Source organism: Hemiscyllium ocellatum, chromosome 10 (assembly GCF_020745735.1).
Source record: "Hemiscyllium ocellatum isolate sHemOce1 chromosome 10, sHemOce1.pat.X.cur, whole genome shotgun sequence".
Classification (NCBI taxonomy): Eukaryota; Metazoa; Chordata; class Chondrichthyes; order Orectolobiformes; family Hemiscylliidae; genus Hemiscyllium; species Hemiscyllium ocellatum.
In genome coordinates this window covers 114,130,863-114,154,846 of record NC_083410.1, presented here as the reverse complement: position 1 = coordinate 114,154,846, position 23,984 = coordinate 114,130,863, and the positions used below count along the sequence as shown (strand labels likewise).

General features: G+C 42.9%; 1 protein-coding gene across 11 annotated transcripts in view; it reads right to left on the bottom strand.

Moving 5' to 3' along the window:
* Positions 1 to 23,984, bottom strand: part of LOC132819922 (utrophin-like) — a 751,240-nt gene that overhangs the window by 499,998 nt on the left and 227,258 nt on the right. For all 11 annotated transcript variants that reach the window (XM_060831897.1, XM_060831902.1, XM_060831903.1 and 8 more), the window contains 4 exons: positions 14,096 to 14,250; positions 12,303 to 12,426; positions 7,307 to 7,394; positions 5,121 to 5,338 (listed from right to left, as the gene is read on the bottom strand). In XM_060831897.1, coding sequence (XP_060687880.1) covers positions 5,121 to 5,338; positions 7,307 to 7,394; positions 12,303 to 12,426; positions 14,096 to 14,250 — 585 coding nt within the window. The remainder of the gene's footprint in view (positions 1 to 5,120; positions 5,339 to 7,306; positions 7,395 to 12,302; positions 12,427 to 14,095; positions 14,251 to 23,984) is intronic.

Genomic DNA, 23,984 nt, shown 5'->3' with positions numbered 1-23,984 from the left:
GAAGAAGGAGAATTGATGTTTTGGGCATAAACCCTTCATCAAGAATGATACCTGTGGGCTGGGGGGGTACTGAGAGATAAATTGGAGGAGGATGGCGTTGGGGGATGAGGTAGCTGAGAATGCAATAGGCAGATGAAGGTGGAGGAGAAGGCAATCGATCGTTGAGGAGGATGGAGCAGATAGATAGGAAAGGCAATGGACAGGTCAAGAGGGCAAATTACAGGCTTGGGACTGGGATAAGGTGGGGCAAGGGGAAATGAGGAAACTGATGAAATCCACATTAATCTCCTGTGATTGCAGGATCCCAAGACAGAGAATGAGGCTTTCTTCCTCCAGGTGTTAGGTGGTTAAGCTTTGGTGATGAAGGCAGCCCAGGACCTGCATATCCTTAGTAGAGTGGGAGGGGGAGTAAAAGTGTTCAGCCACAGGGCAGTGGGGTTGGTTGGTGCGGATGTTCCAAAGGTGTTCCCTGAAATGATCTATAAGTTGATGTCCCGTCTCCCCGATGCAGAGGAGACCATATCAGGTGCAACGGATACAGTAGATGACATTTGTGGAGGTACAGGTAAATTTTTGTCAGATGCGGAAGGATCCTTTGGGGCCTTGGACGGAGGTGTGGGTGCAGGTGTTTGCACTATCTGCAATGACTGGGGAAGGTTCTGAGAATGGGGGGTGTGGATCTGACAAGGGAGTGGGAATGGTCTTTCTGGAATGCTGACAGCGGTGGTGAGGGAAATATACCCCTAGTGGTGGAATCTGTTTGTAGGTGGCAGAAGTGGTGGAGAATGATTCGATGTATACAGAGGTTGCTGGGGTGGAAGGTGAGGACAGGGGAGGTTCTGCCTTGTTGCATTGGGAGGGGTGGGGTTCAAGGGCAGAGGTGCAGGAAGTGGAGGAGATGCACCTGAGGGCATCGTCGACCTTGTGGGAGGGGAAATTGCGGTCTTTGAAGGAGGCAGCGATCTGGGATTTTCTGTGGTGTAACTGTTCACCCTGGGAACAGATGCGGCAGAGGCAGAGGAATTGGGAATAAGGGATGGCATTTTTACAGGAAGGAGGAGGTGTTGTCGAGATAGTTGTAGGAGTACAGCAGGCAGGGCGGGAGGGGTGTAGACAGGAGGCAGGGAGGGAGGAGGTATAGACAGGAGTCAGGGCAGGAAGAGGTGTGGACGGGAGGCAGGGCGGGAGGAGGCGTAGACAGGAGACAGGGCGGGAGGATGTCTAGACAGGTTTGCTGATGACACTAAAATAGGCGGTATCGTGGACAGTGGTGAAGGACCTTGATCAGCTGGGAAAATGGACTGAGAAATGGCAAATGGAGTTTGATATAGATAAGTGATGTCTTGCATTTTAGAAAGTCAAATCAAGGTAGGAGTTTCATGGTGAATGGTAGGGTCTTAAGGAGTGTAGTGGAACAGAGGAACCTTGGAGCTCAGGTTCACAGTTCTCTCAAAGCGGAGTTACAGGTAGAGAGGCACCGAAGGAGGCTTTTGGTACACTCGCCTTCCTCAGTCAGGGCGCTGAGTATAGAAGTTGGGAATTTATGTTGCAGTTAAACAGGACATTGGCGCGGCTGCACTTGGAATATTGTGTTCAGTTTTGGTCACCCTGTTGTAGGAAGGATATTATTATAAGCTGGAAGCAACTGGAAGCCTGCAACACGTTATCGATGAGGATAAGCATCTTGCCAAGATCTTCCCTGCGCCTCCACTTTTCGCCTTTCAACAACCACAAAACCTTAAACAGACCATTGTTCGCAGCAAACTACAGGACAACATCGACCACAATACCATACAATCCAATCATGACAACTGCTGTTAGATGTGTCAGTGACAACATGGATACCACCAGCCCATGTAGGGACACCACCCACCAAGTACGTAACATGGTATATTGGCAGGACCAAGCAGATGCTACAATGGATGAATGGACACTGCGCAACAATCGATAGACTGGGACGTACCCTCCCACTCGGGGAACAGTTCAGCCGTCAGGGACATTCGGCCCACAGATCTTCAGGTGGCCATCCTCCAAGGCGGATTTCAGGAAACGCAACAACAAAAAGTGGCCAAGCAGTGGCTGATAGCCAAGTTCGATAATCATGAGGACCTTGAGTTCATGTCACACTACAGGTGACCCGACTACACTGTACACTCTCTCTCTCACACACACACTTACATACTTACACACTCATGAAGACACTCTCTCATACGTAACACACAGAATCTCACAGGCTTATACTCATACACATACACACACAGCTGAGCACACGCAAACACACACACTTTCATGTGCACTCTCACACTCACATGCAGACATTCACATACACACACTCTCTCTCTCTCATACACACACACACACACACACACACACACACACACACGGTTATGGGTGAATTTGCATTTGCAGAATTGTATTTGCAGACACATTCTCTTTCGCTCAAAAAGCAAATAATCTGCAGGCAGTCAATCCAAGTAATATTTTATAAATTCCTACTTTGGAAATAGAACCAGCCTGACTCAAGATTAGGATACAGACAGACTCTAACCTCACACCTTCCATGAATCGTCTGAGCTGAGATGTCAATTTTTAAATATAAAACCTTAAGTTATCTCAAGAATGTGACTTCAAAGTAGTTTGGGGATTTACATATTCATGAACTGAAACCTGTAACCAATTCTAAAAGATACAAGACTTAACAGCAATCGAGGTTTGTTCAATATATCATTTCATTTGCATGACACTGTGATCTTTTGCTATAAATTCCGTGTGTTATGATCCTGCTCTATAGCTACCTGATGAAGCAGTGCTCTGAAAGCTAGTACTCCCAAATAAACCTGTTGGATTATAACTTGGTGCTGTGTGATTTTTAATGTTACTAAACTGCAAAGAGTGCAGAAGAAATTTACAAGGATTTTGACTGGACTCAATGGTCTTGAGTTATAGGGAGAGTTTAGATTTTTCTCTTTACAACATAGGGAACTGAGGGGGACCTTATAGAGGTGTATCAGATAATAAGAGGTATGGATAGAGTGAATGTATTCAGTCTTTTTCCTAGCATTGGGGAATCGAGGATCAGTGGGTATCAGTTTAAGTTTCGAGGGGAAAGAATAAAAGGAAACCTGAAGTGCAACTTCTTTACACAGAGGGTGGTACAGATATGGAATGAGCTGCCAATGGAAGAGGTTGAGACAGGTACATTAACAACATTTAAAATACATTTGGACAAATGCATGGATAGGAAAGGATTAAAAGGATATGGGCCAAGTGCAGGAAAATGGGGTTAGCATGGACATTTTGTTGGGCATGGACCAATTTGGGCCTGTCTCCGTGCTGTAGGATTCTATGACTATGACACTGAATGAGAACAGGTCAGAAAGTTAATCAGAATCTGTGTAACTATCAATTAATGGAGATGTGAGCCAATTTTATCTAACTCATTAATGTGAGTCAGCCTGGCCAGAAAAGAAAAATGAAAAATGAACACAAATTAATTGAAACTAGAGTGAGAAAATCAACAATAATCAACTACCGCTATCAGAATACTGCCTCAGCATTCCCGATTGTTGGAATTCAGTTCATTAAATTCCAATGTCATTCCAATGTGCTAGGACCTCATATACAAACTCAGTGAATGCCAAGACACCACTAACTGTGGAGCATGCAACAGGGAATTTCAATCGGCAGATATCCAGAAAACTCACTGGTGTTGTAGAGCATTGTATAGCTGCAGCCACAGCAGATATACACATGGTTCAGTATTTGCTCATTTCAATGGTCATCCAGTGTAAAGATTGAACTCAGTTGAACACCAGATTATTTTCAGTCTTCCCTCTATCTAATTTAACATCAATGCATCCCACTTGTTTTAACAATGTATAACGCTTGTCACTTATGCTTGCACTGAATGTCATCTTCTATTAGTTTGCCTATTTGCAAACGTTCTCCACAAACTTGCCCATTTACATGGTTATTTCTTCAGCCTGAACTGTACTCTTAATCTAGTACTATTTGGAAATTAAATAACTTGTGTTTACAGAGATATAGAGATGTGCAGCACAACAACAGACCCCTTGGTCCAACTCATCCACACCGACCAAATATCCTAACCTAATTTAGTCCTATTTGCCAGCACTTTGTTCCATAGACCTCTAAACTCTTCCCATCCAGATACCTTTTAAATGTTGTATGTGTACCAGCCTCTAACACTTCCTCTGGCAGCTCATTCCACACACACACACACCACCCTTTGCGTGAAAAAGTTGCCCCTTAGTTTCCTTTTAAATCTTTCCCTTCTCACCCTAATGCTAAACCCTCCAGTGGGACTCCCCACTCCAGAGAAAATACTATGTCTATTTACTTTATCCATGCCCCTCATGATCTTATAAACCTCTATAAGGTCACCCCTCAGCCTCCCACGCACCAGGGAAAACAGTCACTACCTATTCAGCCTTTCTGTATAGCTCAAACCTTCAAACCCTGGCAAATCCTTGTAAATCTTTTCTGAACCCTTTCAAGTTTCACAACATCCTTCCTGTAGGAGAGACAGGTGAACTGCACCCAATATTGTAAAAGGGGCCTCACTAATGTGTGGAATCCAGGCTGTTTATATATACATATTCACTACAATTTCAATTTCCAAATAACTGCCTCATACATGTGCTGAAGCTTCTACACCCTCAGCAAACTCATTACAAGCTACCCAAGTCATCTATAACATCAGAAATTACTTTGTGTGTCCATTTAAGCTCACATTTATGATGTCTATGATTATTTGTACTTTAGGGCGATACAATTGAGGATTCAAAATAAGTACATGCTCCCAAAGTTTATTTCTTATTTTCCTGAATTATTATTTTCTGCGTACTAATTCCAAGTTAATTTTGAATGCTCTCTTTCATCCTCTTCAATTAAGCTATGTGACAATACCCCAAGCATAGGGCAGGTCTTCACAAAGTGGGGATTTTGGGGACAGTATTGGCAGCTTTGGAGCACTGCCTTACTCAAAGGTCTTTACTCCCCACTCCCAGCTTCCGTTCTCCTTACTCTGCTCTCGTGCTTTTAACCAAAAGGTCATGTGAGAAAACATTTTGGAATCATTGGTGTCGACAATAACTCACCTCACAGGATTCCTTCAATGCAGCACTATTTGCACATTTCAGCCAGTCTTCTTTGGATTGCAGAGTTTTTTCAATGTCTTGCACTTCCGAATAAATACAGTTAATATTCTCTTGATACTGCAATTTTCTATTCAGCTTGTCCATTTTCTGGTTATTATCTTTCCATTCTACTGACAGATTTTCCAGTACGTGGTTTACTTCCTCTGTTGGTAGTCCTTCTGCAAGAAGTTTACATTGTATATGTATACGTACACAATGGTGAGCAACATGGCTCAACACACAATGAAATCTACATTATATTTTCCTGATGAGTAAACTCAAAGTGCAGTTTAGGGGTATGGATTTAAATATAAAAACAACACTTTTCAATTTAATTGCAAGTAGGAATTGAGAATCTCATCACTCCATTTCTAAACTCACCTGGTTATTAACACAATGAATTAATCTTCCCTTCCTATTAATTTAAAAAAAACAAAGAACTGCAGATGCTGGAAATCAGAAACAAAAATAGAAATTGCTGGGAAAGCTCAGCAGGTCTGGTAGCATCTGTGGAGAGAAATCAGAGTTAAGTTTTCATTAAATGAAGTGCTGAACAAGAAACAATAGACACAAAATGTTAATTCTGCTTTCTCTCAACAGACGCTGCCAGACCTACTGAGTTTTCCCAGCAATTTCTGCTTTTGCTCCCTATTATTTAATTAGGTTTGATGCAAGACTTTAGTTGTATTTGAAACTAACGCAATCTCATATACTGTTGATTTATATGCTCCATCTTCAGAGCAAATGGACAGCTCAAAAAAGGTGGTATATTTTCTGGCCCTAATCCCAAATTGCATAGCTGTCACATGACACCAGGCAGCAAAATCATCCTTGATGGCAATCCAAACCATTAAAGTTGCCAGGGAGAGTCGTAAAGAGACAAAGTCGACTCATGGAGTCCAACTGAAAGTTTCATAGCAAAAAATCTGAATGACCCAGAAGAAGCATTTCTAATGACAAGGATACCCATTACCAGTGTACAGACATAGAATCATGCAGCATGGAAACAGACACTTCAGTCCAAAGACATCCCAATCTGACCTGATTCCATTTATCAGCATTTGGCTCATCTCCCTCTCAATCCTTCCTATTCTCATTCTCATCTAGATGCCTTTGATTGCAATTGTACCCACTAGTTTAAAACATATTCAGCTACTTTAGAGTAAAACAGAACAGACTAACAACAAATTCAGACTAACAACAAATAACTTCCAACCCATTCAGGGATTTTACCTGTAACAACAATTGTACAATGTTGATCAAGTCAGAATGACTGGTCAAAAGTTCATAGAGACTAAAACTCCAACACTCAGCATACTGCAGGAAATTATCCTGTGCTAGAAAGGGATTATATTCATTCTTAGAAGAGCTACCAAGAAACAACAAGAATGAGACTTTGAGAAGCTGTCAGGTGAGAAATGAAAAACATACTAGTTAGGCAATTAACTCCAATCAAAAGTAAATTACACTGTCAATTACCAGCATGCCTGTTGCATAGGTAAGATAATCATGCAGACTAGAATTCACATGTCCAAATATGAAAAAACATTTTACACAATAAAAATCCATTAAATTTAGAAAATAAATGACATCTTTTATTACAAGCCAAAAGTATTTCTACCATCAGGGTTTGATTATTTATTGTTTTTATATAAAAGAAAGAACATGAGAGTAAAACCAATGAAAAGTTAATCCATTTAATATTTTCTCTGATTTCATGATCAGAATCATTACACAATATGCGGCTCAAACGCTCCGAAGTGAACACTTCCTGCCTTCCAGTGATACAGGAGCTTCAGGGTTGTATATAAAAGCTGTAATCAATATAACTTAGATCTGAAGTTACTAACAGAAAATTAGGAGTTCACCATTAATAAGGCTAAAAGTCAACTGTTCCAAAAACGCAAGACAGAACAATTTAAACAAATCAGGTCAATGAATAAAAAATGAAACACACTCAAGACCAAGTCATTTAGCATTAAAGTAAGTCTCGAGGGCAGGAATCATAAGATTCAAAGACTGCAGTTTGGAGTCTTCTCTACTGCAGATTTGCTACTCAATAAAGTCATTCAAGGTCCAATTCTTTTAACACTTGAGAACAAGGATTTGAAGTATGCTTACTATATGTAGACTTGATATGGTTTTACCTTTCTCCATTGATTCAAGCAAGGCTTGTCCCACCAGCTTTAATGACTTTGATTGTCTCTCTTTTTCAGCCTTCTCCTTTTCCAGAGCCTAAAGTCACCAAATTATATCAACAAATTTAAGATCACTGTATTTACACTCCACTAATTTATTAAAACATTACAATTGTTATTCTTAGTGTCTCCACCCATTAAGACAGTTAGTATTAGTAATATAGTACAATTTCTCACATTTTTCAGGAAGCAGCAGGAATGCACACTGCTGATTTCAATTTAAACTGTCCATTTTCATTTTGACGCTACAATCTTTGGTACCTCTGGTCTTAGCTTTAGTTTGAATCCAATGACAAGCATATTGGACAGTCCAAGTGGTGAAATGCAACTTAAGCGAAGGCATGCCCCTTTTTTTTAATCATGAATAGAAATCATGCCCCTGAAGATGCACATTTTTCCCCCAATGAGGCAGAGCTTTGAAATAGACCTTAAAATTACACAGCTCTCTTCTCTCAATCCCTGATCCATCTTCCTTCCTCTACAATACTCACCAACTCTCCCTGCCCCAACATTATCCACCCTAACCCAGCTAATACTTACCACTAAGCCCCTTCAAGGGCATTTCTCACTTTACCAACAATATTCACCATTTACCTTCAAAATCTCTCATTTCTATACCCCACCCTACCTGCAACGGTCACCACTGCTCAAACATGTATGTCAGCTCATTCCCTCATCCCACCTCCATAAAACTGTCCTCCCCTGGTTGGGAAAATATTGCCAGGATTTGTAGGGTGGGGTGCACATTGTTAGGAAGTGAACCTTGTCTGAAAGGCAATAATGTTGAGCTGTGTCAGGGTTGTTATGGTGCTGCAATATCTTAGCACTCCAGTTGAATTACTTAGAACTCTTCAACAAGCTTTGCAACTACTGGAGGAGGTTCAAATCCATGTTACAAAACAGCCCAAGTCTCTGTGGTCCTTACTATCTGATATCACTGGAGGGTATTACAGAGCAATCTAACAGGGTAAACCAGAAAGCTCTGGGGGTCTACAGCACAGAAAAAGGCCCTCCAGCACATCGAGTCTACACTGTTCACAAACAACCACCTAACTATTCAAATCCCATTTTCTGGCACATGACTTTAAATGCCTCAGCATCTCAAGTGTGGGTCTAAATACTTCTTAAATGTAGTGAAAATTTCTAGCTCGATCACCCTTATAGGCAAAGAGTTCCTGACAACTATCACTTCTGGGTGAAAAACATCTTTCAACATTCCCTCTGACCGCCATGTCCCTTACCTTAAACCTATTTCCCCAGTCACTGTTCAAGGGGGAAAAAAAAGCTCCTTCCCATCTATCCTGCCCTTTTAATTTTATACATCTCAATTATGACCCTCCTCAATCTCCTCTCCTCCTCGGAAAACAATCGCAGTCTATCCAATCTCCCTAATCCAGGCAACATATTGATAAATCTCGTTTGAAAGCTTTCCAGCGCAGTCACATGCCTCCTATAACATGGATTCCACAATACTCCAGTCATGAGCTAAACAGTAGTTTATACAGTTTTGCATCACCTCCCTGCTATTAAACTCAATGCCTCAGCTAAAGAAGGCAAGGATTCCATATACCTTACTCACCACTTTATCCACCTGTCCCATTACCTTGGGGATCAGTGGGTTTGCACACCAAGGCCACACTGATCCTCGGCTTTTCCCAAGAACCAATCATGTATTCCCTGTTGTATTTGCCCTGCCAAGTACATCACATCACATCACACTTACCCAGACTGAATTCCATTTGCCACTGATCAGTCCATCTGACCAGCCTGTCCACGTCTTCCTGTAATCTTAAAGCTATACTCCCCACAAGTTACCAACCCACCAATTTTCTAATCATTCACGACCTTATTTATCCACCCTCCTACATTCAAATCTAAATTATTTACATAAGCCACAAATTAGTGGGCGGCACGGTGGCACAGTGGCTAGCACTGCTGCCTCACAGCGCCTGAGACCCGGGTTCAATTCCCGACTCAGGCGACTGACCGTGTGGAGTTTGCACGTTCTCCCCGTGTCTGCGTGGGTTTCCTCCGGGTGCTCCGGTTTCCTCCCACAGTCCAAAGATGTGCGGGTTAGGTGAATTGGCCATGCTAAATTGCCCGTAGTGTTAGGTAAGGGGTAAATGTAGGGGTATGGGTGGGTTTCGCTTCGGCGGGTCGGTGTGGACTTGTTGGGCCGAAGGGCCTGTTTCCACACTGTAAGTCTAAAAAAAATCTAATCTAATAACAAGGGCCCAACAGGAGTCCCTCCAAAACCCCAATGGATATAGTCTTGCAATCACAAAAACACGCCTCAACCATCATCCTCTGCTTCCAGCCACTCAGTCAACTCTAGATCCAATTTGCCCAATTTCCACGGATCACATATTTTTTACTTCATTCACAAGATGAAGGTGCCATATTTATTGTCCATCCCTAATTGCCCAGAGGGTAGTTAAGAGTCAATCTTATTACAAGTCCAGAATCACATGTAGGCCAGACCAAGTGAGGATGCCAATTTCCTTCCCTGATGGACATGAGTGAACCAGATAGGCTTTTCCTGGCAATCAACAACAAATTCACTGTCATCATTAGACTAGAAATGCCAGATTGTTTTTTTTTTGGTAAATTCTAATTCCACCAGATGCCAAGGCAGAAATCAAACCCTGGTCCCAAGAATATTGCCTGGGTCTTTTGATTAACAGTCCAGTGGTAATACCGGTAGGTTGTCACCTCCCCACATGACCTCTTAGCTATGCTATCCATCTCCTGTATGTAACCTTATCAAAATCCTTGCCTGACAACCAAGTAGAGTACATCAAATGCATTGCCCTCATCTACACACGTGGAAAAAATTCAATCAAGTTGTTCAGACATGACCTCCCCTCAACAAATCCATGCTGACTATTGCTGATTAATCATTGCCTCTGCCAGCATAGGTTAATTCTGTCCCTCGGGATTGCTTCCAATACTTTCCCTACCACTGAGATTAGATGCTCTGACCTGTATTTCCTGGTTTATCTCTTGCTCTCTTCTTGGATAACAGTATTCCAATGGCTGTCTTTCAGTCCACTAGCATCTCTCCTGTGGCCAGAATGGAATTGAAAAATTTTTGCCAACACCCCTGTTTTTACCTCCCTTGCCTCACTCAACTGGAATACATTTCAATCGGTCTTGCAGGCCTGCCAGACCACTCAGAACCTCCTCTGTGGATGCTAACTTCTTTCATTATATCACAGTCCTTCTCCCTGATTTCTAAAGCCACATCGTCCCTCTGACTAGACAAAGAATTTGCTGTTTTACACCTTGGGTGTTACAATAACATACTGGTCCTGTATTTCCCCCTATGTCCTTCTTGAATGTATTCCATTGCTCTGTTACAAATTTACTGAAAAGTATAGGTTCACCCAACATACAAACATCTGACTTACAAATGTGATCCCATATGAGAGTACAATTTCAAATATCTGGCATAGGAACATTTCATGTACTTACAAACAGCAACTTTACCTTGGCCTACATTGTGCTCGGACTTGCATAAAAGTCAACTTACAAAAGGACTCAGAAAAGATACCTGTTCACAACCCAGGGACTGACTATCAATTCCCAGTCCATTCTGATCTTATTAAAAATCATGATCTTATTAAAGTGGGCCTTTGCCCAGTATAGAACTCGGATCTTAGACCCATCTTTGTATTTTTCCATAACAATCTTACATCTAATGCAAAATGCTTCCCCATGGATTCTTCAACCACTTGCTAGGCTTCATTACCTAAAGTTAAGTTCAGGACCTTCCCATCTCTTTGTAGGGCCCTCCAACACACTGGCTTAAAAAGCTCGACTGGGTGCATTTTAAGAATTCCATTACCTCCAAACATTTCATGCTATGACTAGTCCAGTTAATGTTGAGACATTTGAAATTCCCAACTGTCTCTACCCTACCACTTTTACAGTTCTCTGAAATGTAGTTTGGGGCCGCGGTTGGCTGGGATGCTCTTCAGAGGATCAGTGTGGACACGATGGGCCAAATGGCATGCTTCCAGACCGTAAGGAGTCTATGATTCTATATCTGCACTTTATTTCTCTCAGACTGTTAGTGGGGCTACAGTCCACTCCCAGCATCATGATTGTTCATTTTTGGTCTGACGTTCTACCCATATGTGGCTTTGTTTGAGGAGCTTATTGGCATGATGGCTCAGTGGTTAGCACTGCTGCCTCACAGTGCCAGGGACCCAGGCTTGATTCCACCTTGGGTGACTGTCTATGTCAAGTTTTCACACTCTCCCCGTATCTCCATGTGTTTCTTCCCACAATTGAAAGATGCACATGTTAGGTGAATTGGCCATGCTAAATTGCCTATTGTGTTCAAGGATGTGTAGATTAGGTTCATTGTCAGGAATAAATATAGGATAATAGGATAAGGAAATGGGCCTGGGTAGGTTACTCTTTGGAGGGTCGGTGTGAACTTGTTGGGCTGAAGGGCCCCTTTCCACACTGTAGGGATTCTACGTCATCCCTCCGTTACTGCTGTGGCGTCACCTGTTTTTTCTTACTCATTAGCACATGGCATCAGAAGTGTTTCAGGGATTACTACCTTTTGGATCCTGTTCTTTAATCTACTTCCTAGCTTTCTAAATTCCACCTGCAGGACCTCATCTCTATTTCTAACTATGTCACTGGTATCAATATGTACACAATCACTGTTGGTTTGCCCTCCTCTTCCAGCATGCCTTGAAGCTATTCAGTAACATCCCAGACTATGGCACTAGAATGTCAAGATATCATTTTGGAGTCTCTTTTGCGGCCTGTCTGCTGCCCTTGCGATTGAATCCCTTAGCCCAATGGCCATGCTATTCCCCTGCTCTCCGTGTGAGGATTAAATACCATCTAGATGGAAATCTTTTTAAAGTCATTACTTAAATGTATTTTCTTTCAAACAAACAAGTCTCTATAATTGAAATCTTACCTTCACCTTTGCCTTCATGCCAGATATATTTTTCTGCCTGCTGAAGTCATTGAACATCATGGCATCGACCTCACACTTTGATTTACCAATCCAACTCAGCAGCTCACCTGCATCAGCATCAAATCTAGTGATAAGGTTATTGTGTGTTAGCACAGCCATTAGAGACTTTGGACAAAGCTTTCAATTGTGTTACAGAAAATAATGATTTCATTAAGTGATCTGATATCTGTAATACTTCTCTTATTTTCTTCTTATATTAGAAAAAGTTGCAATATTACAACAAAATGCACACCTTTTCAAATTCTGTGCTAGGGGAGAAGGATTGAGGTCAAACAAAGTAGTAAATTAGCCAGGAGTCCACTCTAGAAATATATGCATCAATGTTGGCTAATCACGAGGTTGGGTTTGGCTTTGGAGACTCTAGATTTCAAGTAAACAATGGTACTGAGCTAATGATAAACGGATGTGAACTCATGTAGGACTTCACCCTTGCTTGATTTGTCACTTTCATGGGAGTAGAAGTGCATAGAGTAAAAAATGAGGTCTGCAGATGCTGGAGATCACAGCTGCAAATGTGTTGCTGGTCAAAGCACAGCAGGTTAGGCAGCATCTCAGGAATAGAGAATTCGACGTTTCGAGCATAAGCCCTTCATCAGGCATAGTAAGGGTTATTTGTATGCTTGAATTAGAAGTAGATGGCATTTAAGTCCTTTTATTTGTTGACATCTTATGTAGATATTGTTCTTGATGTGGTTAAAATTTTAGTAGGATTACATGTTCTTCTACTAAAGATGGTGTGCTAATATTAATGTTTTATTAAATATCCTTTTAGCTGAAAATGTGTTGCTGGAAAAGCGCAGCAGGTCAGGCAGCATCCAAGGAGCAGGAGAATGGACGTTTCGGGCATGAGCCCTTCTTCAGGAAAGAAGAATCCTTTTAGCCTGCTTAAGATTACACCCAAGGACAATCTCAAACGAAATGACTGCTCAAAAACAAAAACACAAATCCTGGAAATAAAAAGATCAGCCAGCTTTGTAAAGGGGACATATTAGCCCTTCATTTTATTTAGGGTCCAATGAATACTTAAACCTGGAATAATAACTTTTACTTTCAGTTTTCTGATAATGATTTTCAGAATTCTTTCCTTTTTTTCTCATTTCTTGATTCTTTTAAAAAGTTCTGATTTAATAAAAATGCATTCCTATCAAGATTTACAATGATGTTACTGGGACTGGAAGGTTTCAATTACAAGGAGAGGCTGCACAGGCTGGGACTTTCTTCCCTGGAACACTGGAGATGGAAAGATGACCTTAGAGAGGTTTACAAAATCATGAAGGGTATAGATAAGGTGAATAGCAAAGGTCTTTTACCTAGGTTAGGGGAATTCAAAACTACAGGCCTTGGTTTTACGATGAGGGAGTAGGATTTAAAATGGATGTTAAGAGGCAACTTTTTCACACATAGGGTGGTGCATATATGGAATGAGCTGCCAAAGGAAGTGGTGGAAGCTGGTACCATTACAACATTTAAATAGCAGGTTAATAAAAAGGAAGGATTCAGAGGGATATAGGTCAAACACAGACAAATGGGACTAGTATAGATTGGGAAACCTCATGGCCGTGCACGAGTTGGACCGAAGGGTCTGTTTCCATTTTGTATGGCTCGATACCAATACAAGGTTTTGGATTTATTTTTTCTTTACAATCAATTTTACTCTGAAGCATCAATGCCCACACAACCTGCTTGCCTTTTTTTCACATGGAAAACAGTTTTTTAAAAAAACCTCCTCATACCTTTTCTTGGACTCTACATCCGTGCAAAGTTGTCTTTTCTTGGGTGGTGGAAGAGGTACCAATTCCTGCTTCTGAACTGAACATTCTGTTGTTATTTCTACCATTTCCACAGGGCTGATCTGAGTTAGTCCCAATTCAGACGGTGCCTGAGACACCTGTTGGATGGGAATTGGTTTTGGGATAGGGTGGGAGGAGAGGGACAAGCATATTTAATATAAAATGTTCCACTCTATATTCACAGCCAATACATACCTGATACCAATAATGCAGTGTTAGAATCATTAGTATGAAACTAAATTCTATTCATCCTCCAACCTGGGTCCCCAGAGCATGACCTGAACCTCTGGATTAACAGTCCAGTGATAAGACCACTAGGGCATTGCCTCCCCTTACATACAGGCTCTAAAATTTTTAATCTTCTTTAACATCCAGGCTATATATATATACTCATCCCAAATCCTTGTGTACATTATTCCCTGTCTCCAGCAGTATTCCAGAGGGATCAGTTCTGGGTCCTCTTTGGGTTGTCATTTATATAAATGATTTGAATGAAAATATAGAAGGCATGGTTAGGAAGTCTACAGACGGCAACAAAATTGGTTGCATAGTAGACAGTGAACAAAGTTTTCTAAGATTACAAAGAGATCTTGACCAACTGGGTAATAGAGTACAGCACACAAATAGATCCTTCAGTTCAACTCGTACACACCAACCAAATATCCTAATCTAATTTAGTCCCAATTGCCAGCATTTCACTCATATCCCTCTCAACCCTTCCTATTCACATACCCAACCAGATGCCTTTTAAATGCTGTGATTGTACCAGCCTCCACCACTTCTTCTGACAACTCATTCCATACACACACCACCCTCTGCGTGAAAAAAGTTGCCCCTAAAGTCTATTTTAAATCTTGCCCCTCTCACCCTATACCTAGCATTCCAAACACCTTCTTCACTAACTTATCTACCTGCAACTCCACTTTCAAGGTCAATGGGCTGAAAAGTGGCAGATGGAATTCAATTTGGATAAATGTGAAACATTGCATTTTGGTACGAACAAACAAGGATAGGGCTTATACAATTAATGGTGGGGCTTAGGGTGGCGTTGTAAAACAGAGGGACCTAGGAGTTCAGCACATAATTCTTTGAAATTTGCATCACATATAGAAAGGGTGGTTAAAAAGGTATTTGAGACATTTGTCTTCATTGCTCAGGTAAAAACAATGACTGCAGATGCTGGAAACCAGATTCTGGATTAGAGTGGTGCTGGAAAAGCACAGCAGTTCAGGCAGCATCTGAGGAGCAGGAAAATCGACGTTTCGGGCAAAAGCCCTTCATCAGGATTACAGGTGTGCAAACTCCACATAGACAATTGCCTGAGGCGGGAATTGAACCCCAGTCTTTGGCTCTGTGAGGCAGCAGTGGTAACCACTGTGCCGCCCACAGTTTTAATCTTGAATTGGCCAGGGTGTTGTTTCATAAGTGACTCCTTTTCCATTCTACTCTGACATCTTCAAGTAGGAGAGGGGGTTGACCTGGAATAAATGCGTGGTGTGGCTCTATAACAGTGCGCAATGCAATTGGGTTGAAGCATCATTGTTCATATAGCGTAGAACGGTTGTACTTAGAATGTAAAAATAACATTCTTTTCTCTAATGCGTTATAAAAATGTAGAAACCGGTGAATGTTATTTACAATGTAAATGGAAAATAGTAGGTTTCAGAGTCATACAGCACAGAAACAGACCCGTTGATCCAACTAGTTCATGTTGAACATAATCCCAAAATAAACTACTTCCACCTGCCTAATCCTGACCCATATCCCTCTAAACTTTTCCAAATCATGTACTTATTCAAATGTCTTTGAAATGTTGTAATTATATCCACATCCACCACTTCCTCAGGAAGTTCATTCCATACGAGAGCCACCCTCTGTAAACAGTTTGCCCCTCATATCTTTTTTAAATCTCAGTCCTCTCACCTTAAAAATATGCCCCCAGTCTTGAAATCCCCCATCCTTTGGAAAAGACAACTACAATTAACTTCCATCTATGCCCCTCATTAGTTTATAAACTTCTATCAGGTTGCCTCTCAAAATCGTACGCTCCAGTGAAAAAAGTCCTAGCCTATCCAGCCTTTTTTTAATAACTCAAATGTTCTACAACTGGCAAGATCCTGGTAAATCTCTTGAACACTCTCCAGCTTAATAATATCCTTCCTATAACTAGGCAACCAGAACTGGACACACTATTTCAGAAGAAGCCTCACCAAAGTCCTGTATAACCTCAGAATGACTTCCTGTACACAAAGGACTGCTTGGATTTCCTCTGGGTGCTCCGATTTCCTCCCACAGTTCAAAAATGTGCAGATTAGGTGAATTGGCCATGTTAAATTGCCTGTAGTGTTAGGTGGAGGGGTAAATATAGAGGAGTGGTTCTGGGTGGGTTGCTCTTCGGAGGGTCGGTGTGGACTTGTTGGGCCAAAGGGTCTGTTTCCACACTGCAAGTAATCTAATCTAAAAAAAACTGATGGTGAGCATGGTTCAAGAACTGGGACTTGCAACATATCTAATCATAAGACCCTAAGAAAGTAAGAGCATTAAGTTGACCATTCAGCCCATCTGATAACCATTTAATGAAATCATGGTTGATTTGATCAATCTTGACTTCACTTTCCTGCCTATTACATTCAATCTTCAATTTCCCCTACTGATTAAAACCCATGTCAGTCTTGAATATACTTTGTGATTCAGCCTCGTCGGCGTCCACAGATTAATTATCTTCTGAGAGGAGAAATTCCTCATCATTTTGACAGGCAACCTTTCATGACAAGTCCCCTAAGAGTCTTGTATGATTCAATAAGGTCATCTTCCAATCTTCAAAACTCCAATGAGGAATGGCTAACCTACTCTACCTCTCCTCACAAGACAGTCCTCCATTCACCTCATGAACCTTCTCTTAACTGCCCCCAATGCCAATATATCTCTCCCTAGTTAAGGAGGCAAAAACTGTCCATAGCATTTCAGCTGTGGTAAAACTCTTTTAGCAAGACCTCCCTATTTTTATACTCCATTCTCTTTGGAATAAAGGCTAAAGTTCCAATTGCCTTCCCTGTTACCTGCTGAACTTAGAAGCTATCTTTTTGTGATTTATGCACAAGGACTCCTAAATCTCTCTGTCCTGTAGTCCTCAGTGGTCTTACATATATTCAGCTTCTCTATGCTTCCTGCCAAAGTACATAACCTTACATTTTTACCCTTTACATCCCAACTGCCAAGTCTGAGTCACTTGCTTAACTTGTCTACATCTCTCTGCAGATGTAGTGTAATCCTCACTACTTGCCTTCACATCTATATTAATATCATCTGCAACTTATTAAATTAACTCATTATCTACAATTGTCAAAAAATATACTATTCTTCTCAAAAATCTAACTCTGCCTTGCAACGAGGGGTTAAATCTTAAAAATACAGTCCTGTGTACAATTATATGGATCAGGAGGAGTAAGCCATTCAGCACCTCAAGCCTGCTTCACTATTCAATAAGATTACTAGCTGATCTGATTGCAGCCAGTTAATGAAGCTTGTTGGATTTTGAAGATGAGCAATCATCTGATGTCAGGAAGATGAAAGATCCTCAGTTCAGCAGCTATTTCTTGTATCTATGTATCCTAATCCTTCACTCATTACATGTTTTCCAGAAATGTAGACACTTTTTTTAATAAATATTTTATTAAAAACTTTTTCAAGTCTTTTACAAAGCAACTATACATAAAAATTATTACCAAATACAAAAAAAGAGTACAACAATGTCACATCACAATACTATTAATACACCGTGGGGCGGCATGGTGGCACAGTGGTTAGCACTGCTGCCTCACAGCACCAGAGACCTGGGTTCAATTCCCACCTCGGGCGACTGACTGTGTAGAGTTTGCACGTTCTCCCCGTGTCTGCGTGGGTTTCCTCCGGGTGCTCCAGTTTCCTCCCACAGTCCAAAGATGTGCGGGTCAGGTGAATTGGCCATGCCAAATTGCCCATAGTGTTAGATAAGTGTTAGGTAAATGTAAGGGTATGGGTGGGTTGTGCTTCGGCGGGTCGGTGTGAAGGGCCTGTTTCCACATTGTAAGTAATCTAAAATAAACTACCTTATAATCTACCATAACTAACGTATCTACTTAAACTAAACTACAATCAAATTAAATAAAAACAAATAAAGCTGAATTCCAATTAAATTATATCACATTACTTTATTCTATTTTAGCCACCACACCTTCACGGAAGCTCCAACCCTGGGAGCACCAGTCATTGTACCTGTATTTCCCCCCCTCTCCAATCTTCCCCATCCCAGGGCCCCACGGGCGATAAGTTTGCGTCAATATAATTTAGAAAGGGCCACCATGTCTTATAAAACTGCTCCATTTTGTGGTGCACCATATTTGTAAGGTAGTGTTGTGGGAGATGCTCCATCACCAGCCTGCACCACCCACAAGACCTGGGGTTTTTCCAACATTCAATTCATTAAAATGTTACACAGTCTCTTCTCGTGTTCCTCCAGAGAGGGCAAAGTTGGCAACCTCAGAAGAAGAAATGCCAGGTCCACTTTGATTTCAATTCCCAGGATTTCTTTCCACTCCCTTACTATGGCAGTCCAGTACCTCCGGGTCTTGTAAAATGACCAAAAGCAGTGTGTCAGAGTGCCTATACTAATTTTACATTTGGGACACCATGGAGACACTCCTCTCTTGAACGTAGCTAGCCTCTCTGGTTCCATACGAGCCCTGTGTAAAATCTTCAATTGCATAGCCTACACTTTGTTACATATTGAGATTTTCTTTACATTTTCCCATGTTTCCAATGAAGTATCCTATCCTAGTTCCCGATTCCAAGTCCACATCTCCTAAGGCTCGTCCTTTTTGTAAATGATAAAGTAATAACTAAAGGGGCACCAGTATACCAGAGCACTCTTTTCTCCACGTCTAACTTGTAAGGCTGAGCCAGGAGCATAGTCTTTCTCTGTATACAATTCATTATCTGAAAGTACCGGAAAAGGTCCCAATTAGACAATCCATATTTCTGACTTAGCTGCCTAAATGACATCAAGACCTCCCCTTCGAATAAATCTCCCAAACAGGAGATTCCCTTATTCTCCCATAGCTTAAAGCCAGAGTCCACTGCTCCAGGTTTAAGTCCTAGGCTCCCACCAATGGGGTAAAAAGTGAGGTCTGAAGCCAATCGCCCTCGTCTTGCCTCATTATCCTCCAAGCTTTCACCGTATTTAAAGTGATTGAGCTCTTACACTGCTCAATCACAGATTTCATCTTATCCATGAATAACAGATTAATGAGGGGACATCTCCACTGCGAAGCTTCAAAGTCAAGCCAAATCAACTCCGAAACCTCTCTATAGCCAGTCACCCACATATGCTAACAGGGCGCTTATTTGAAATCTCTTCAAGTCCAGAAGATCCACCATCCCTTCACCCTGCGGGAACTGCAATTCAGTAAATTTAATTAGGGGACGCCTATGACACCAAATAAAAGGACCCTAGCCAACCCACCGAGCCTCTTTAACACTCATCTGGGTAGCAATAATGAGAGCATTCTCATGGGGTACAACAGGCGAGGAAGAACATTAATTTTAATCAGGGCTATTCGGCCTAAGCATGATAACAGTAATCCCTCCCACCGCTGCAAATCCTGTTTTATCCTCTCCAGTAATTGTGCATAGTTAGCTTTATACAGCTGGTGGAAGGCAGGGGTAATAAAAATTCCCAAATACAAAAAAAACCTTTTGATGACCATCTAAATGGGAACTGCATTCCAGCCTTCAAATCAGGCACCTCCACTAATCTCCCCACAAGCAAGGCTTCCACTTTTGTGAAGTTGACCCTGCATCCCGATAAGCTGCCAAATAAGTTAATTTTTTTTAATCAATCGAGTAGCGGACTTCTCCGGATTTGCCAAGAACAACAGGACATCATCAGTGTAGAGGATGATCTTATGCTTCCCCCATTCCCACACTTGGCGCCACTATTTCAGGATCCCTTCTGATAGTCTTGGCTAACGGCTCAATTGCCAAGGTAAATAACAGCAGTGAAAGAGGACACCCCTGTCGACTACCTCTCCCAATATTAAAGTTGTCCGGCTTAGTACTGTTTGCGATGACTGCCGCCTTAGGATCATTATACAATACCGGCACCACCAAGCAAAGACTCCCCCTATATCAAAGCACTCTAGGACCCCAAACAAGTACAGCCATTCTATCCGGTCAAACACCTTTTCCGCATCTAGGGAGACCACCAAACCCAGGATCAATCTTTGCTGGCATAGCTGCACTATATTCAGTACCCTACTGATATTGTTGGAGGCCCTTAACAAAACCCATCTGATCATCTTTTATAATATGGGGAAATACCTATTCCAACCTCAGGGCCAGCACCTTTGACAGAATTTTAAAGAAGACATTCAACAGTGAAACTGGTCTGTATGAAGCACATTCTTCGGGGTCTTTTCCCTTCTTCAAAATAAGGGAGATATTAGCCTCCCTAAGAGAGGGTAGAAGACAATCCTGTGTACATGAATAGATATACATTCCCAAACGTGGCTCCACCAACACATTTATGAATTCCTTACAAAACTCACACGAAATCCATCTGGCCCTGGTGCTTTGTCACCCTGGAGATGTTTTATTGATTCCTGCACCTCTTGTATTGTCATGGGCGCATTTAACAGGGAGACCTGTTTATATTGGGGAGGTTCAGGTTCTCAAAAAAAGATTGCATTCTCACTGCACCGTCTTTGCCATCCTCCCACCGATATAGCTCTGCGAAGTATTCCCTAAATCTAACATTGATCTTCTTCAACTCATGGGTAACTGTGCTCGCCTTCTCTCTAATAGACATAATGGATTGGGAAGCATTTTTCTTTCTAGCCAGATATACCAGATACCTACCTGGTTTATCTCCAAATTCAAACAATCTTTGTTCAGCAAAGGAGACCTCCTTTTGTTTTGCCACCTGTGCGTGCAATGAGTCAAGAACAGCCCAGAAAGCAGTTACCCGCTGCAGCTTGGCCAAAGAAGGCCCATCATAATATGCTTCCTCAGCTACCTTCAGCTGAGTTTCCAGCATCCGTTGCTGCACCTCCCTCTGCCTCCACCTAGTCATTGAATACGAAATGATCATGCCTCGTTAATAAGCCTTTGTGACCTCCTGAAGTATTGCCGGATTACTGGCTGTACAAGAGTTGATATCCCAGAAGGTCGTGAACTCTCTTGCAATGTACTCAACAACTTTGCAGTAATGGGTCCATGAGCCATTGCCGTGTATCTATTTCACCACCCTTAATTTTAACATTTAAATACACTGGCATATGGTCTGAGATAATTGCATTCCCAATTTTGCAAGCCAATGTTCTGTCTAAACAAAGTGACGGCACAAGGAACATGTCAATTTGCGTGTGGCTCTTCTGTGCATTGGAATAAAAAGTAAAGTCTCTTTCATGAGGGTGGAGATGACTCCACACATCCATTATTCCCAACTCCTCACACACAAGTCCACCAACTGTCTAGATTGCGCGGGTGTACCTGCCGGGCCCCTTGGCATCCTGTCCACCCCAGGATCCATTAGGTGATTAAAATCCTCTCCTATAATCGTGTGGTGCACCCCAAGATTCATTAATTTAGCAACTGCATCAATTAGAAATTTAAGAGTGTTTGCCAGGGGACAATAAATATTCAGGATACCATAGACTTCTCCATGTATTACAGCTTGATGATGAACCGTCCATGTTTGTCCTTAATTTGCTCAGTTACCTGGAATGGTAGGTTCCTTCTTACCAGTATAGCCACTCCTCTACTCTTGGAGCAAAAGAAGGAGAATATTCTATTATAACCCCACCCCCAACACACCCCGTTGCAGTTTTAGATGTTCCTTATCAGTTAAATGCAGCAGGGCAATGTCAACCCTTTCCTCCCTAAGGCTTGACAAACCTTCTTTCTTTTAATGGGGGAATGGCTCCCTTTTACAATTATAGGTGCATCACTAGCCACGGTTGTCCAGGGCAGCCTGTTGTTCCCCGAGAGGTGCGGCAAGTGAAAAAGGCATTAACTGTATGAAGTCTGAAAACTACTCCTAAAAAACTACAACTAAAAAAAAACAACCACCACAGTTAACTTAAACAAACACCCAAATAAACTCCAACTCATTAGAGATCATCCACTCCCCTTGCCCATAGGGGACAATCCTCCCAATCCTTGCAACCATCCTGGCTCCTTCCAGCTGAGGCCACACCCTAGTCCCACACAGTGGACCGATAAAGTAAACATGTTACAGGGGAACCTTGATTATCCGAATGAGATGGGCGGGCACTATTTCATTCGGATAATCGACTATTTGATTAATCAATTAAACGCCTTTCCTCTGGAGCTCGGAGTTTTTAAAGTCTGCGCCCCGTTCAGGAGACTGCAGCAGCACACAGCGCACGAGGCGCTGCCCCCAACAACGCCCACCACCTCCCACCTGTGCCCCAAACCCCTTCCAACACCACCCAATCAGCACACTGTGCACAAGACCCCACCCCTAACACTGCCCCATCAGCACACAGTGCACAAGACCCCACCCCTTCAGCAGAAAGCGCACACGCCCCCTCCCCCACCCGCCTCCAGAACGCCATCCAACCCCGTTCAACACCGTCCCATCAGAACAAAGCGTGCGAGACCCCGCCCCCAACACTGCCTCAGCACAAAGCGCAAAGCTCCCGCGCCCCCACCCACTCCCCAAACCCCATCCAACTCCGCCCCCGAACCCTGTCCAAAACCACCCCTTCCCCCAACCTTGTCTAGCCCCTCCCCAACCCCGTCCAACACCACCCCACCTGCCCCTGCTCCCAAACCCTGTGGAACACCGCCCCCTACCTGCCCCCACCCCCAAACCCATCCAAATCCAACCCCCCGCCCCCTCTCCGGGGCAGCCGGACTGGACACCAACAACAAAATGCTGCAGCTGCTGCTGTTGCTTTTGAGGGGTAAGTCTCCAAATAGCGCATGCGCACGCGTGCATACACACACATACACACAGCCACAGCCCCACACATATACACGCAGCCACAGCCCCACACACATACACGCAGCCACAGCCCCACAAACACATGCAGCCACAGTCCCACACACATACACGCAGCCACAGCCACACAAACACATACAGCCACAGCCCCACACACATACACGCAGCCACAGCCACACACACATACACGCAGCCACAGCCACACACACATACACGCAGCCACAGCCACACACACATACACGCAGCCACAGCCACACACGCATACACGCAGCCACAACCACACACGCATACATGCAGCCACAGCCACACACGCATACACGCAGCTACAGCCACACAAACACCTGCAGCCACAGCCCCACACACACCTGCAGCCACATCCCCACACACATACACGCAGCCACAGCCCCACACACATACACGCAGCCACAGCCCCACACATATACACGCAGCCACAGCCCCACACGCATACACGCAGCCACAGCCACACACGCATACACGCAGCCACAGCCCCACACGCATACACGCAGCCACAGCCCCACACGCATACACGCAGCCACAGCCCCACACGCATACACGCAGCCACAGCCCCACACATATACACGCAGCCACAGCCACACACACATACACGCAGCCACAGCCACACACACATACACGCAGCCGCAGCCACAACCACACACACATACACGCAGCCGCAGCCACACACACATACACATACACGCAGCCGCAGCCACAGCCACATACACATACACGCAGCCGCACACACATACACATACACGCAGCCACACACACACACATACACGCAGCCACAGCCACACACACATACACGCA